This window comes from Haliotis rufescens, unplaced genomic scaffold (assembly GCF_023055435.1).
Source record: "Haliotis rufescens isolate VD_foot unplaced genomic scaffold, xgHalRufe1.0.p SCAF_19, whole genome shotgun sequence".
In the NCBI taxonomy this organism is placed as follows: domain Eukaryota; kingdom Metazoa; phylum Mollusca; class Gastropoda; order Lepetellida; family Haliotidae; genus Haliotis; species Haliotis rufescens.
Window position 1 is genome coordinate 1,344,950 of NW_025963879.1, and position 18,200 is coordinate 1,363,149.

The following is an 18,200-nucleotide window of genomic DNA, read 5'->3' on the forward strand; positions in this document are numbered from 1 at the left end:
ATTTACGGGGAAATAAAGTTTAGATATTCGTGTGAAAATATCTCCATGTCCGCTTTAGATGTCGGTTCGAATTTTAGATGGTACCCGGGGAAATCCCAAATTTGAAGTTTCTCAACCTGTCATGGCCGCGTATTCTTAAAAAATACTCTTTGCATGATTTGAAAACGTTACTATAGGAGTTCAGCGCATCTCATTCGAGTACACGATGTCTGATTACGAAGAGGACCATGCCGAGGGGATGTCAGAGGACGATGTTGGGGTACCTTAGATGAATGAAATTTCTAGATCTAATCTAAACATTAATAATGTGTAAAATGAAACGTGCCGACTATAATATGATCTTTGTTGCAACAATTATTATAATCATAATCATAATAATTAAGGAAGCTAGCTTTCCCTTATGGTTACTGTGAACTTCTACGAAAACTAGATGATCGGTACCCACGGAGATTCATACCCAATAAACATGGTTAACCCGTACCTAAACAATGCTAAAATTCTCGTCAGATTCGAACCTGTTTTTGGACTATTCATACTTTATTTGGCTGACCTATACTCATATTTAGAGGGCCCGTACCCAAATTTGGTTGACCCGTACCATTTTATTTTTTAAAGTAAGATTCAGAATGTGATTGCTTTAATTAAAGTTTAAACCAATAGACCGTAGAAATAAAATATATATTTCTAATCATTTATTCAGCACTAAATTCTGATATATTCTGACCTGCACCTTCATAGCAATTTATTAATAGCACTATTACATTTCCAAACTTCATTCATTTTACATTTCAAACATTTATTCATTATATATTTCAAACGTTCCCAACGTTGTGTACATACAGCATTTTGAACAGTTGCAAATGATTATATTTTGTAGTCAACATTCACAAATTATTTGTCCTTTAGTCACCTGAGATGGATCCGTTCATGGAGGATGATGAGGAGGAGAGACAGGCCACACAGAAAGACTGTCTTGAATCTTTTAGCAGCAAGGACTACATAATGGAGCCCAACATTTTCACCGTACTCAAAAGGTGCGTGTACAAGTTACAACACAGCTGAAAGTTAAAACATAGCTCTACTTTTACTATGTATACAAAATACTTTATCATACTTCCATGTCAGAATGATGAGAACTGACTGGTCCCTGTGATCTTGATAAAATACTATGTATCCTGCCTTGGAGGGAAATCAATTTCTCAGCAGAGAAATAAATCTCTTATACCCTGCCATGAGCACATTCAGGCTGCACAGGGATTTCTGAGTGGCAGAATAAATCCCTTATACCCCACTTCCAAGCAAAAAGCCACACACAATGGAAGTCACATGACATAGCACAAGTTCACCTCAGCTCAATCGAACAGCTGTTTTCTATCACTTTTGAATTTGTTGAATTCTTTTACAATGTCATATTAAAACATGTCAGTAAGAAAAATGTGTTGTAGCAGGATTACTCGGGGTACATGGGGTTTTATGCATCCCTCGTTAGGTTTTTACCACTTTCCTCTGGCTCATGGTAAAAAACCTAACGGGGGACGCCTAAAATCCCATGTACCATGTGTACCCCTCATGATTCTGCAACAACTTATAATCACCATGATCACCTCTTTTTAAGTGGCAATCCAACATAATTAAAAATATTGGTTCACATTAAATCAGATAATTCACTGCAAGTTAAGACTAGGATGCAGTGATTTGAACAGTCACAAATTTGAAAGATTTGTTAGCGATAATGGTGTATGTACATGTGTTTTTTTCACTGAAACTGCTTTACACTACCTATTTACTTGTCCAAATTACACAGAGATTAGATTTGAAAGCTATTATTATGTTAATAGATATGACCTTCGAACTGTCCTGTTTGGCAACGTCAACCTAGACAAAGAAATGCTTCTTTATATTGTTGATTCTGTACATCATTTCTTCACTATGAGCAAAAGATTCGTATAAACATGCACTCTTACATATGTCTCACCAACAACTGTTTACCTTTATGTACCACATGTGACATAATATCAAGTTTATACTACTGTATAACATATGTACTACTACCAGTTGTTTCAACTTTGATGGGGAGATATATTTATATAGGCTCTGTCTGTTTATCAATCCCTTTCACTGTACAAAGTGGAAATAAAGACCTATCTATTTAAATGATTCACCAAGAATTTAAAAAGTGTCAGAAAGAATAAGACTATAAATGCTTTAACATTACACCTTCTAATAAATATGATAAATATAGTATTTTTATATATGAATATATGTCAGTATGTGTAATGTGCACTTGCCGTCAGTTAACATCCTTAAATATGTTAAACATTGTTAGCAAGGAATTGTGCGTTTATCAGCTGATGGGATGGAGCCAGTGGGCATGTGCCATCATTGGGTTGTTTATATAACAATTTCCTGTCTCATTTAACGTGTTAAATCGTTACTGTTTTGTTGACCATACATACTTCATCAAAATTCCAAAGCATATATTGTTGTTGACCTACAGCTTGAAATAATTCTTTTGGACTGTTTTTTGAAATCGGCAATTGATGCAATTACTCCCTGTGGCTAAATACGCTGAATCAGTGAATGTCTTATTTTAAAGGGGTGAACTGGTAATATACATGTTAAACTGTTTCCATAGCATTGTTAACAACTTGACTTAGGAAATGTGGTCACATTTTCCCAGTGTTATGATTTTTGGTGTATTCCAGATTTATCATGTTATGCTTTTGCATGGACTGGACCCGTGAAGATTCCGGGGTAGAATAGGTCTTCAGCAACCCATGCTTACCGTAAAAACTGACTGTGCTTGTCCTAAAAGGAGACTAATGGGATCGGGTGGTCAGGCTCGCTGACTTGGTTGATGCATATCATTGATCCCAATTGCGTGGATCGATGCTCATGATATTAATCACTGGATTGTCTGGTCCAGACTCAATTATTTACAGACCGCTGTCATATAGCTGGAATATAGCTGAGTGCGGCGTTAAACAACAAACCAACCAACCAGCATGGACTGTAGAAACCTGCTGCTGCTTTTGAATTTACGCACAGATTAGAACATATCTTATTATGTACATTGCATACACATATGATACAATTCATCAAGATGATTGGAAATTTCTGTCAACAGATTTTTGCAAGCGGGTGGATCACCAGAGCGGGTTGTGGAACTGTTGTCAGACAACTACTTAGCGATAGCACAGACTGTTAATGTTTTGGCTGACTGGCTAATACAAGCAGGTTAGTCAGTTGTGAAATGATGTTAACATGGTAAAAGATGAGGCTATTTAAAAGTTTGTTTGATGCTGCATCCTGTAAATAATTAAGTTTGGCCCATAAAATACAGTGATTGATATTATAAGCAGATAAGCTACATCCTAGAACACTGGGGTACAATGACATGCAATCACTCAAGTTATCTCCCCTGATTATTGGATCCATTTGGTCGCCTCTTTCAACAACATTGGTTCTGTGGAACTTGGAATCCCAGCCAGTACAGGGATATTTAACAGTATTCTCGGGATGTGTAGAATTCCCCCCAGAAGAAATTGTTGAACTTGTTTACCTGCTGTTAAGTTAAAACAAATAGAATTCTGACCCTCAAGCAGCACACTGTTTCAACTAGAAGAGGTTGGTAGCCTACAATAAATTGTAACTGTCATTGTACAACAGTGGAATTATAACGCCCTTGAACAAAGTTTTCAGCTTCTAAAAAACAAATCACCCGAACATATCTTAGTATCACCATGGTCACCACCCAAACAAATGGGTCACACACTATAATCCTGTGCATTTTTAGAAGCTGGAATCTTTGTTCAAGCACATAGGATCGAAAGAAGAAGGAAGAAATGCCTAGTGTGAGATAGGATAACACTTGCTGCAGACTTGGGAAGATAGCATGATTTTGACATACAACCTAGTGCGCGTAGTTTATATGGTATGATTCTATATTATCGCGGTATCGGTAAATCTTGTAAACCACTCCCCTGTCGACTGTTTACTTTTGCAAATCTGAGCACGATATTTCAATGCTTGATCGAATTCAGGACTCGTTGCGGTATGTCACGGCTACTCATAAGTATAAACATTTACAATTTTTATGATAGGTTCTGAAATGTTTTTGAAGTGTAATTACCCCTACCTCCATTTGAAATTAATTAGAAAAAAAACCCATTTGTTTGGACGATTTGCCTTGAGCGAACCTGGGTCGTATGCATACTGATAATGCAAAATCCAAAACAGAAAGTGATTAAACCTCATATTCCACATGTATCACACCACAAATAGTGACACCGCGATAAAATAGAGTTGCCCGTCCTTGAGTCGCTAATGACAAGTACTTTGTTTTCTGAACTCGGTAAAGAAAATCAGCATCAATCAATCTTAATTGATGTGTCATGAAAGTTGAACAAAGAAAACTAACATTGTGCGTATGACTTATTAAATAGGTTAGTAAGCTTGCGGGGGCGGTTGGGTAGCCTTGTGGTTAAAGCGTTTGCTCGTCATGCCGAAGACCTGGGTTCAATTCCCTACATGGGTACAATGTGTGAAGCCTATTTCTGGTGTCCCCCGCCGTGATATTGCTGTAATATTGCTTAAAGCAGCGTAAAACCATACTCACTCACTAGTAAGCTTGCGCCATTACGATCCATTATAAATTAACAACCACATTAATATAGCGTACCATGCTATGTCTCGGTGTTGTAGCTGATGTTGGTATTGTATGATGAAACATTTACCAGCCCAAATGGTGATGACATGTAAGGATGCCCCTGGAATTTCTTTAACATTAGACATTGAAGACAAACTGATAACTGCATCTCAGCAGTATTGTCATCTAGTTTGATCTCTGATGTGACACATTGCAGGCGTTGGCATAAATGAAGTTCAAGAACTGGTAGAAAGTCATCTCAAGCTGATGATTATCAAACACTTTGACCCGAAGAAGGCGGACTCCATCTTCACTCAAGAGGGTGAAGTGAGTACTGGACAATGAGGAGTCATGCAGATGTTGTCTGGGGAAGATTGACAGGATTGGGGGGAACATTGTGAAAACTGAAGGAGGAGTATTATCATGTTTTTATTTCATTCTGCATCACAGTTCAAGTGATGCTGTTGTTAATTTTAGGAATCTGTTTGAGAATACAACAGTAAGACAATGAAGATGTTTGACTTTCCGATGTTATATTGAAGTTCTTTAAAGTATGAAACATGTTATCGGTCATCATTGGTGGTACCTAAATATGCTAAAAGCTCCACACTTAAATTATGATGTGACATGAATGTATCATAACTGTTTGTTTGTTGTTAACGCCACACTCAGCAATATTCCAGCTATATGACAGCAGTTTGTAAATAATCGAGTCAAGTCTGATGTCCAGTGATTGACATCATGAGCATTGATCCACGCAGTTGGGATATGATGACATGCATCAACCAAGTCAGCGAGCCTGACCATCCAATCCTGATAGTCACCTCTTACGACAAACATAGTGAATTCCCTTTAATGTTGACAGATTCGACACAATAAACTATATGTATTCCTCTATAACATGATAAAGGTGTGCTACATGTTTTGTCCACATGCTGATCGATAAGAAAGTCAACAAGAGTGAGTTGGATTTAATGTGTGTCAACTTAATGGTACTTCAGGCTTTCTTCCCTCATTAAGTCATTATGATCACTGATCTGCTGACGACATTTTCATAAAATAAATCACTGTAAATTACTTATCTGAACATGTCATCCATGCAAATATAGTTTGTGATTTCTCAGTGTTTTTAAAACATTCATGAACACTTATACAATGCCCAGTTTAACATTCTTATTGCAAAAGCCACTGATTCTGTGCTGAAGAAGTCAAGAGTTATGTCCCATGTCGTTGAAGCATGGACTTTGCTGAAATTATCTCCCATATCAGGGCTTTATATGACACAGAAATGTGCACCAGTACTCACAAATGTATAGAAATAGATGCAGAGAAAAAGATTATTCTTAGTACCAAATTCTTGGCAAGAAATATAAAGGTCCTGTAAATATTGAATTATCAAATCTTACAGTACACCATTTCATTACTTAACAGGACCCTTAGAATTAATTCTTGGAGGTCCCCAGACCCCCAGCACGGGCGATCCAGCCAGTTAGTTAAGGCGCACATTTCACTGTCAAAGTTGCGTCTCTTGGGCATGCCAGAAACCCTTGATAGTGGGTTCAAATCCCAGTTTGCCCCAATTATGTTTCTAGTTTTGTCCGCACCATACCCCTACCAAAGTGGTAACCCTCTGAGACCTGCATCACTCACTCCATCACCTCCTGCAATTGGCATGTTAGATATGAACTGTACTATTTTCCCTTCATGTCTGTGTTCCTACAGACTCCGTCTTGGCTGGCCGAGATGATAGAGTACCCGACATGGCGATCCTTGTTCTACAAGCTGGCTGAAGAATACCCAGACTGCCTCATGCTCAACTTCACTATCAAGGCAGGTCATTCCCACACATGACAACCTCATACATGTTTCCAATGTTATGGTGCAACTGTAGTTACTGTTGGCAGTTCATTCTAAATACATACCGGTACTCATGCTTACACATATTTGCTTTCAATATTTTTCTCTTCCGAAATCTAAGTAAGGAAAAGCACTTGCTTGATAACGGTGATAGAACCTACACCAAAACGTCGCTCTTAATTGTAATAAAGGGGTTGTTCATCCATAAATTCTTTTCCTTACTTAGTACTCCAACTTCTAAATGCCTATCAAAGAAGTTCTGAAATCTAATTTCACTGTAAATATATAGTCATTTTGACAAACCCTTCCTCCAGTAACTGCCCTAGCTCATTAAAGGTTGAGATAAGTACCGGGGTATATACAATATAACTTCATTTTTGGATCACGGAAAATGTCAGATTTAAGTTTACAGAAATCTTTGAAATATATGTATGAAAAGTATTGATATGTTCAAAAGGTGTATAACTAGCATTTGTCTTCTTACACTTGCAAGTCATTGCCTTTGGCATCTGACATTACCAGAAACATTATTATGATTATTATCATGATTATATCTAGGGTGATATGTCAAACTTAAAAAAAATAAATCCATGAGCAAGTCTGTGACCGAAGATGAATGTTTTACAACATGTTTGTACCATTTGTTTCTACATCTCTTAAGAAAATCAGCTTGGGCCAAAGACTTTCTCATGTTCAAATATTGGAAAAACATTACCTGAGAACCTCTAGAATCATCTGTTTGATGTGTTTTAGTCTTTCTGATTCAGTTATTGTTGTTATCATGGTTATACATCATAGAATACAAGTGTTAAAATTAACAAGGTAAATTTTTCATTTTTATAAACAATGATAACTTTTATATGAATGAATTTAGAAATTTTGCTCTTTTCTCAAAGTAGGTTTATCCCGGGGGCCATTTGTGTTTACATTAGATCATATTTGTTAAACACTGTTTTCTTACAGTTGATATCGGATGCTGGTTTCCAAGGGGAGATAACCAGTGTGTCGACAGCATGTCATCAAATTGAGGTGTTCTCGAGGGTGTTAAGAACCTCTATATCCAGCTTCGTGGAGGCAGGGGAGGATGGGTTGGAGAAGAACCTGCCAGAATTCACAGTAAGATACTCAAGATGTTACCATGGTTACTTATTAAGAAAGCATTTTCTAACGAGACTGTGTGTGTTATGATCTGGACCTTCACCAACTCTATATCTCTATACTCAGCTGGTGTGTTCATACATACATTGTTACTGTGTGTTTTCGTGACATGTTTACTTAACTAAGTTTGGTAAAATTTCCTTGACTATGTTTACACAATAGGGCTGGGATGAGTTCAAAGTTACTATCCAGGTACCCACCCCCTTATTATCTGACCCTACCTTGGTACCCGCTGTAGGTCTCAAGCCATGAGTACAAATTGTCCGATTGGGAACTGTTTACCAGAGCCCTGGAAAAAAAGTATTCAGGAACACTATAAAATGATCTGGTCATGCATACACTGAAGCTTTATCTTTATTTAACCATTTAAAAGTAAGAAGGAATCGTGCATAGTCAGAAAGAAATGCAAACATTAGAGACATGCAAAGTATACGGGTAGTTCTAGATGGTTTTTGTCATTAAACAATATGTCATGTGACTAACCACGTGTGCGGGTAGTCCTGTGGGTACCCAGGTCCCACTCCGTACCCTACGGACCCGAATACCCGAGTTACCCGTCCTCGCCCTGTTACATAACAACTAAAAAGGATGTTTCGGGAGCAATGTCTAACAAAAGAAATCATGGAGGTCACTGCTCTGTTATTGTTTGGAATGGATCGTTGCTCATGCTGCTAAACTGCTGTGGATATATGATGGCGCTAAGGTGGTACTGCCGCTGTTACAATATCACATCACTCATTGTGACACACAAGATAAGGCATCACAGTCGGAGCTAAAGGAGATCGAACTCTGTTTTCTCTAAAATGAAGTTCACTCTTAGTCATGCACCTAAAATGTATTGTAAAAACTTTTGAATATTGTACAATGTTGTAGTAAGCACATCTCTGTATTTTTAACACATAATTGTACATATCACTATTCCCAAATACCTACTGCGAATGTTTGAGAAAGAAAAACTTTTCTGTAGTTATTGTCTTCCTCGATGATGCAGACATCTTATTAGCTTTTTAAGCCAGGGGTTATTATTGTGATTTGAGACCCTGAACTGACCAATCAGAATTGAGTATTTTTCAAAGTCACTGAATAATAATTGTTGCATCCCTGATTATTTTTCAGAAAATGGTTTGCCACGGAGAGCACACATACCTGTACAGTCAGGTGCTGATGCACATCTTGTCCCAGGAGCTGAAGGGCGGCTCCAACATCCGACGTCTGTGCCAGGAGCTGCAGAAGTGTGCCAGTGAGAAGTAAGCTGGCAGCAGCTAGTTGCAACACTCCTGTGTAATAACCCAGTGTACAAGGCAGTAGGGCAGTCTTCTGGGTGACGTCCTTCATAGCTTACAGCACAGAATCTTATTCAGTGGGGAACCTTGAGGATGAGGAGGGTCATGTCACCCTGAGCATCTGTTAAAAACCTGAATGTTGACTGGCAAACATACCCAGTATACCTTAGACACTGACTTTGTGTCATTTATTTTCCATGAGTCAAGAAGTGTGGTACATTGTGTAAGTTGTGCAGAGTAGCTTCCCTTTGCCATTCCAGAATCATCTGGTCATAAGTTCATATCCCTGTGATAAAAGTGAAACACTGTTCAAAGCAGGATTAAGTCTAGCCGACTCACTTCAACAAATACAAGATGTTGATCTTAATCTCATGCCATCAATCTTGTTATGTGTGCTTCGAACCTCCATGTTCAGCTTTGGGTAAAACAAAAAAATAAAGAATAAGAATCTTCCTTTGGTGGAGAATATGACCAATAAGTTGTCTGTTTTTTAAGAAATGTGACAAAATCACTCCGATTATAATCTAGGTTTGTCAGCACCATACTCGTGCTCGTGAGTTTCACCAAAGTGGTAAACGTTTGAGACCTACATCACTTTGGGACTTCCCCCACATCAAGCTATGTGATATAACTGGAATACTGTTAAAAGCGGCCTTCAACTCAACTCACTCAGAGTGCTTGTTGTTGTAGAGGTCTGGATGTGACGCCCATAACGATGGCCCTGAGTGGAGCGGCCGCCTATCCCCGAGCCTGTCAGGCCCTGTCCTCCATGTTGTCCCGGCAGGCCCTCAACCCAGCAGACATCTCCGTGGTAACAGACATATACCCTACCATTTAATCTTTACATCACTGAATGGTTTGCCATCACTCTGTTGCTGGGTGAACAATGGCGACTATACATATCTGGAGCTCAGGCTCTGTCACTTGGCTGATCAGTTATGATGGTAACAGGATGGTTTCCATGGTTGTTATCCATAAAGTTGTATGTTTTCTTATAGGGGTGACTATTGGTCTGGAAATCACTATTGCAATAACTATTGATACTGAAAGAAACTATTGCGATAACTATTGATATTGCAAGCAACTATTGCGATAAATATCAATAGTTTTCAGTGTATCATATTAGATGGATTTTAGAGTTGAATTATACCTTGGAACTGAAGTTTCCTTTGAATGTGATAACCATAACAACTAATAAGAAGTAAAGTTTGAGATATGACTGATTTGTTTTTTCTTTACCCTAATAATTTAAGAAAAAGAAACTTCCACATTACCATGTGTAAATTACTACCACTCATGATCAAAAGAAAAACAAATTTGAACAGCATTACATGTATTTTATTGATATTGTAAATACAATCGAAACTATCGATATTCCTAACTGAAATTAATACTATTGCTCGGACACTGATTTAACAATCAATTTATTGACTTTAAGTGCTTACCAATAGCAATATATCGATATTTCGATTTATCATAACACCCCTATTTTCTTACTCACTAACTTCTATGATGCCAATCAACCAGTCAGACTCCATCATTAACAAGCTGCCACGATATATCTGAAAAGTGTGTTGACCAAATAGTATATCATGGTGTGATCCGATATTTTGTATCTTTGTTCGTTTTGTTAATATTCAGTATCAAATATTCAATAACAACTCCAAATCTGAAAACACACCATAATGTGCATCTGTCTTTGTATTCCTTTCAGTTGTTCAGGATGTATTCTGAACATGACTCTCCTCCAGTTGAACTCATCCGAGTCCCTGCTTTCCTAGGTGAGCAAGTAGTCCTCTGTGGAGGTAGCAGGATAAACTGGCTTCAATGTCAGACTTGTGTTTCTAGACAGCACAAAACATCTTCTTTACCTACCATGGGATTCTAGTTTAGAATTGATTCATCACACCTCATGTTTGTGCGGGGATCGTGTTGGGGCTTTGTGACATCAGTGATATGTTATCCTTCTCCAAAGACTTAATTTTAGAATTGACTTCAGTATTCTCTGCGTTAAGAGTAGTATAATCATAAACAAACTTGTGCACCCAAAGTAAATCCGATAGTGTTGCAGATTTAGGCAGAGTGTGCACACCAGTTTGACCTTTATACCTCTATAAACTTAAAAGATGTTGAAGTCAATTCCCATAAAGTAATAGGTCAACAATAATATCTGCACAGACTGCTTATGTAATCATTAATAAAACTGTAGACGATGATAAGAAATCAGTGACATCGATCAGGGCAAATGCAACAAACCTACGGAAGTAGTCTGTAAGCCCATGGAATCTGTTTCAATTTCTAGATTTACAGGCCACTCATAACATAGACAATCCTTGTGCAAAGATTTACTTTCATTGTCATATGAGTGACACTTACTTAATGATAATTTCAGATCTGCTTATTGACACATTGTTTAAGCCTGGTACAAGGGTGAACCCTGACCACAAACACAAGTACATCCACCTCCTGGCCTACGCTGCTAGCGTCATCGATACTCACAAGAAGGTAACGCTTTCAGGGACAAATACTTTGTCTCTAACTACATGGAATAGGGCTGGGACGGGTAACCCAGGTACCTGGGTACCCGGGTCGGGTGGGTACTGAGTAGGAACCTGGTACCCACAGGACTACCCGGACCCGTGGTAAGGTCATGTGATATATTGTTTAATGACAAAAATTGCCTAGAACTCTATGGTTGCACTACAAGTCACTAATGTTTGCATTTCTTTTTGACTATGCACCCATTCCTTCTGATTTTTCATATGGTTGAATAAAGATATAACTTATGTCAAATGCAGTGTATGCATGACCAGATTGTTTAATACATGTATCTAAATACGTTTTGCTAGGGCTATGGTAAAAACAATCCTAATTGGACATTTGTACCCATCTCTTGAGACCTACATTGGGTCCCTGGGTAGGGCCGGGTAATAGGGGGATGGGTCCCCGGGTTGTAAATTTGGACTCGTCCCTGCCCTAACAGATAAGGCAACATATTGTCAGCAATGTGTAGAGCAGAGGGCTGCAAGGCTCTGGCAGGCTGCACGAGAAACATTGTGCGATGTATTTGTGTGGTGTAATTTCATTGGTCTGATCACTTGCTGGTTACATAAACCAGGCCATGTCCATCTTCCTGAGGCAAGGGAGTTAACTGACAATAAAAGTCCAGTTTCCATCCTTGCCAAACTAAGCTGCAATTATGGAGTTATATGTTAGCTGGACCAAGGAGTCTATGCATAGTCCAAACAAAATTGCGCAATGAAATCGACATCCAGTTTCATAAACTGCCGTGCAGATTTAGGTCGATTGCAGGATTTGCAAAGCATGTGTACTGCCAAATCGGCGTCAACAGATATTTTCCAAATGTTTTCTTTTTTTCAATCGAGGTGCTCACATGACTTGATTCACTTCGCGAAGTACAACCCTTTATATTACAAAAACGATTTTGATTATCAATCAGATTGTCTTGACAAGGCGCCGCCATTTTGTTTGAAGCAAATGCAAGTGATATGAGAGGTGGAATCTGATTGGTCAATAGGCGTGCCAAAGAAGGGACATAACTCGTAATAGCCACTGGTGGTGCTATGATCAAACTCAGAAATTCCAGCTTAGTTCGGCAAGGGTGGAAACTGGACTTTTACAGTCAGTTAACTCCCTTGCCTTAGGAAGATGGACAATGTCTTGATTCGTTAAAAATAGCGACATCACAGATTGGCCATAGGTCCTCCTGGGTGATGGAGGAGCCTAGTGTATACAGCCTGTGAAGTATCGACGATGGTATGTACCATGTTATTACACCAGGTCTTCCCATTCTTCATCAGGGAGGTAGGAAGACAATCAACAGGGACGAGCTGAAGCCGACTGTACAGGCTCTTGAGAAGACCCAGGCCCTGTGTGCTGAGAACAAGGGAGCCTCGGAACTGATAGCCGACATATCAACCCTCTTCACCTGTCTCAGGTGGGTGGACCGGACGTTGGAACAACCAGGCCGTTTTCAATCTCAATTTAAATACTATAGAAAATCTGAAATTTAATTTTTCCTCATCCCTGATGTTTTCAAAATGTACAACGACAAATCTGGAAACATTAAAAACAAATGGAACAATGTTTCCAATTATATCTATTTTTCTTACATATGTTTCCTTGCCTGTTTTAGGTTTTTCCTGTTTAAGTTTGTGGTGTTGAATGTTGCAGATTCCCTGTAGTGTCTATGGGCGTGTTGAAGTGGGTGGACTACACCGTGTCTGACGCCAGCTACTTCAAGCTCAACACAGACCATACCCCTCTACACCTGGTCATGGTGGACGAGGTGAAACATCACTACTTCGTCATGTAACTGGTTGATTGTGATAAAATAGTACTAATGTGAATTCTGTGTAACCAAATGACCTTTTATTGTGTTTTACTTTGATGTTTTGCTACTGTTACTTTTTCAGATTGTCACCAACCATGTCCTGTTGCACCAAAAAGCTTTAGATCTTCTTGTTCGAGTGTTTGAATCTTCATTCGAGGAATTAGATGTGTTGGTTCGGGTAAGGATTTTGTGAATGCTTTTTCAAACTAGATATTGAAAGAATTTACAAAGAAAAATCCTGTTTCATGAAAAAATATTATTCCTCAATTTGTCAAATCGCTTTGTATTCCAGAGTACTGTTAATCAGGCACAAAGTTCCAGGGAAATCGTCCAAATTAACCCATTTAAGATTTAGTCATCATCAAATGTTCAAATATGTAGATGCTCCTAGCAGTAGTTAACAGACTAAAATGGATTCACTTTCATTCTGATAATGTTTTTCTATTTGTTTTTGTTGTCTCTACATCTTACAACTGTGTGTAACCATGTGTGTCTGTTTGCTGCAGCTGTGTGTAACCATGTGTGTCTATATGCTGCAGCTGTGTGTAACCATGTGTCTGTATGCTGCAGCTGTGTGTAACCATGTGTGTCTGTTTGCTGCAGCTGTGTGTAACCATGTGTGTCTATATGCTGCAGCTGTGTGTAACCATGTGTCTGTATGCTGCAGCCGTTTGTAACCATATGTGTCTGTATGCTGCAGCTGTGTGTAACCATGTGTGTCTATATGCTGCAGCTGTGTGTAACCATGTGTCTGTATGCTGCAGCCGTGTGTAACCATATGTGTCTGTATGTGGCTGCTGTGTATAACCATGTGTCTGTATGCTGCAGCTGTTTGTAACCATGTGTCTGTATGCTGCAGCTGTGTGTAACCATGTGTCTGTATGCTGTAGCCGTGTGTAACCATATGTGTCTGTATGTGGCTGCTGTGTGTAACCATGTGTGTCTGTATGCTGCAGCCGTGTGTAACCATATGTGTCTGTATGTGGCTGCTGTGTGTAACCATGTGTCTATATGCTGCAGCTGTGTGTAACCATGTGTGTCTATATGCTGCAGCTGTGTGTAACCATGTGTGTCTATATGCTGCAGCTGTGTGTAACCATGTGTGTCTATATGCTGCAGCTGTGTGTAACCATGTGTCTGTATGCTGCAGCTGTGTGTAACCATGTGTGTCTATATGCTGCAGCTGTGTGTAACCATGTGTGTCTATATGCTGCAGCTGTGTGTAACCATGTGTCTGTATGCTGCAGCCGTTTGTAACCATATGTGTCTGTATGCTGCAGCTGTGTGTAACCATGTGTGTCTATATGCTGCAGCTGTGTGTAACCATGTGTCTGTATGCTGCAGCCGTGTGTAACCATATGTGTCTGTATGTGGCTGCTGTGTATAACCATGTGTCTGTATGCTGCAGCTGTTTGTAACCATGTGTCTGTATGCTGCAGCTGTGTGTAACCATGTGTCTGTATGCTGCAGCCGTGTGTAACCATATGTGTCTGTATGTGGCTGCTGTGTGTAACCATGTGTGTCTGTATGCTGCAGCCGTGTGTAACCATGTGTCTGTATGTGGCTGCTGTGTGTAACCATGTGTCTATATGCTGCAGCTGTGTGTAACCATGTGTGTCTATATGCTGCAGCTGTGTGTAACCATGTGTGTCTATATGCTGCAGCTGTGTGTAACCATGTGTCTGTATGCTGCAGCTGTGTGTAACCATGTGTCTGTATGCTGCAGCTGTGTGTAACCATGTGTGTCTATATGCTGCAGCTGTGTGTAACCATGTGTCTATATGCTGCAGCTGTGTGTAACCATGTGTCTGTATGCTGCAGCTGTGTGTAACCATGTGTGTCTATATGCTGCAGCTGTGTGTAACCATGTGTCTGTATGCTGCAGCTGTGTGTAACCATGTGTCTGTATGCTGCAGCTGGAGTTGAAGAAGACTGTTCTGGACCGGATGGTGCACCTGCTGAGTCGGGGCTTTGTCCTCCCCGTAGTCGTCTACATCAGAAAGTGTCTGGAGAAGGGAGACACAGACATCTCACTCATCAGACACTTTGTCACAGAGGTCAGTAAAGCATCTCACTCATAAGACACTTTGTCACAGAGGTCAGTAAAGCATCTCACTCATAAGACACTTTGTCACAGAGGTCAGTCAAACATCTCACTCATCCGACACTTTGTCACAGAGGTCAGTAAAACATCTCACTCATCAGACACTTTGTCACAGAGGTCAGTAAAACATCTCACTCATCAGACACTTTGTCACAGAGGTCAGTAGAACATCTCACTCATCAGACACTTTGTCACAGAGGTCAGTAAAGCATCTCACTCATCAGACACTTTGTCACAGAGGTCAGTAAAGCATCTCACTCATCAGACACTTTGTCACAGAGGTCAGTCAAACATCTCACTCATCAGACACTTTGTCACAGAGGTCAGTCAAACATCTCACTCATCAGACACTTTGTCACAGAGGTCAGTAAAACATCTCACTCATCAGACACTTTGTCACAGAGGTCAGTAAAACATCTCACTCATCAGACACTTTGTCACAGAGGTCAGTAAAACATCTCACTCATCAGACACTTTGTCACAGAGGTCTGTAGAACATCTCTCATCAGACACTTTGTCACAGAGGTCAGTAAAGCATCTCACTCATCAGACACTTTGTCACAGAGGTCAGTAGAACATCTCACTCGTCAGAGACTTTGTCACAAAGGTCTGTCATGCATGAACACTAGTCAGACACTTTGCCACAGTGGTCTATCACACATCAAATTCTTTTTAGTATCAAAATGACAAGGGGGCCTGTCTGGGAGCAGATTCTTGGCTGCAGCGTCAATATTTGAGAGGCAAACAACATCTTCGTAATACTTTGCAATATGAATATTGTACATCAAGATACATGTTGTAACTGCATTTCTATTTCTTATTGCCTGACCTGCAGGTGCTGGACGTGATTGCCCCGCCCTACACGCCCGAGTTTGTCCAACTGTTCCTCCCACTCATCGAGAACAAGACCATCACCGGCATCCTCCGGTCAGACGACGGTCAAGACCCTGTCTCAGAGTTCCTCAGTAAGTGCCCAGATCCTCCTGTTGCATACATGGAGATTATCATATAAGCAGGCGTATCATACTGAGTTTTCAAATTGAGTGACAGAAAGATTGTATTTCCTGAGCAAGAGCACAGGTAATATATGAATTCTCACACAAGTTTCGTAAAATCTGTATGACACACAAGCAAGTGTAATAATTTGTTTATTAAAGATTTATTTCTTAATCCTTTTGAGCTCCCCTTTATAACAATGAACTGATCATGACCGCCTTAGAAACCCACAGATATCGAATGATGTCAACAATCTTCAACTATGGCGTCGTTTCTAGTGTAAAGTCATTCCGACCTTACGTCACAATAACATTCGATCGACATCAACAATGCTGTCAGGATGACGTAAACAATACACTGGTATGCGTGAAGTGATCTTTGCTCTGGTGCTCATACAACTTTAATGAACTCGGTTATTTCTAACCCTATGGGTAATAATGTAAATTATTAGCCAATAATCTGACTGAGCAGTGAAAGGCTGTGCATCCCTTGCTTTGCTGATTATGGCTGTCTGTTCAAGTCCTACATTTGCCCCTACAAACATTCGGGTTCTCATCAGCATAACTTGCGGCTATCTGCACACAGACTGCCTCTGTGGTCTTGTGGTAGAGCGTGCCCGGAGAGTGGAAGGTCTGGGTTTTGATCCCCAGCCGCGTCATACCAAAAGACGTTAAAAGATGGTACTTGTTGTTACCCTGTCTGGCGCTCAGCATTAAGGGGCTAAAACAAGGACTGGTCGGCTCGGAGTCAGTATACTGTGTCTGAGTGGGGTATTCATGTTGAACTGTGGCATGGTATCTCCGTGAGCTAGCACTATAAATCGCATTACTCCGGACTAGTACAAGTAGCCACACAAACACACACGTACATGCACATCGCTATATAAGTGCAAAAATCTTGGACGCGACGTTGAACCCAATTTCACCTCACCTCACCTCACCTCACCTATCTGCACACAGTAAGCTGACACCTTGGCAGAACTCACTCCAAATATATCCCCATTGGAATTTCTTTTCTTTTGTAGGTCAGTGTAAATAGAGGAACAACTGTGATGTTTCCTGACCAATGATGTAACAGCATCAGTACCAAGGTTCAACTCTGATGAGCAATTAGTTCAAGGTCTGGGACTTCCATAACAACACCGACACACAATCTCACACACAGATGTCATTGCTGGTCTGGCTACTGGCTAGGAGTCTCTTGGACCAGCTTCATCTCATAGTGAACGTGACAGACAGACTTCTTCATACTTTAACATCAGTCAGTACTCACGGCTAAGTCAAGTTTGATGCTTAAATGTTGTTCAGCATAGCATATTGAGTGTCTGCCGTGTTCTGTGTACAAAGGCCTCCTGTATATATGTATCTTAATGTAAATACAGAAAGGGTAGATGAAGATCTCCCACAGTTGTGAACAATGTGACGATGAGGTCATGAGAAGGACTCTGAAGATACATGACAAATATGTATGGAAATGTCTGTGGTAGTCCCTGATCAGGGGCCCTCTATTCTCCTGTGCAGAATACAGACAGGAATAGAAAATGAGAAATGAAAATGTGTGGATAAATCAGGCAGCAAAATTAGAAACATTGTGAATTCTGTAAATACTAGTATTCCGGTTCTTGATACTGACATAATCCCCCAAAAAGAAACACACTGTGGTTTTCTAGAGATTTAGACTGCCTCCGTGGTCTAGTGGTAGAGCGTCCGCCCGGAGAGCGCAAGGTCCAGGGTTGGATCCCCGGCCGCGTCATACCAAAAGACGTTAAAAGATGGTACTTGTTGTTACCCTGTCTGGCGC

At 40.0% G+C, this 18,200-nt stretch overlaps 1 protein-coding gene across 1 annotated transcript; it reads left to right on the forward strand.

The window, feature by feature from the left end:
* The first annotated feature begins 102 nt into the window (after positions 1–102).
* On the forward strand, positions 103–18,197 carry LOC124113011 (negative elongation factor D-like). Its single transcript, XM_048398778.1, has 16 exons — positions 103–259; positions 907–1,034; positions 3,128–3,237; positions 4,866–4,975; positions 6,371–6,478; positions 7,469–7,621; positions 8,780–8,910; positions 9,637–9,757; positions 10,661–10,727; positions 11,339–11,451; positions 12,768–12,904; positions 13,141–13,255; positions 13,383–13,478; positions 15,217–15,357; positions 16,240–16,369; positions 17,425–18,197. The coding sequence occupies exons 1-16, from the start codon at positions 206–208 to the stop codon at positions 17,436–17,438; spliced, it is 1,728 nt and encodes a 575-aa protein (XP_048254735.1). The 5' UTR covers positions 103–205; the 3' UTR covers positions 17,439–18,197.
* The last annotated feature ends 3 nt before the right edge of the window (positions 18,198–18,200 follow it).

Coding starts and splice junctions, on each gene's coding strand:
- LOC124113011 (XM_048398778.1), top strand. CDS start 206: ATGTCTGATTACGAAGAGGACCATGCCGAGGGGATGTCAGAGGACGAT. Junction 9,758..10,660: donor ACCCAGCAGACATCTCCGTG/GTAACAGACATA, acceptor TATTCCTTTCAG/TTGTTCAGGATGTATTCTGA. Junction 13,479..15,216: donor AATTAGATGTGTTGGTTCGG/GTAAGGATTTTG, acceptor TGTATGCTGCAG/CTGGAGTTGAAGAAGACTGT.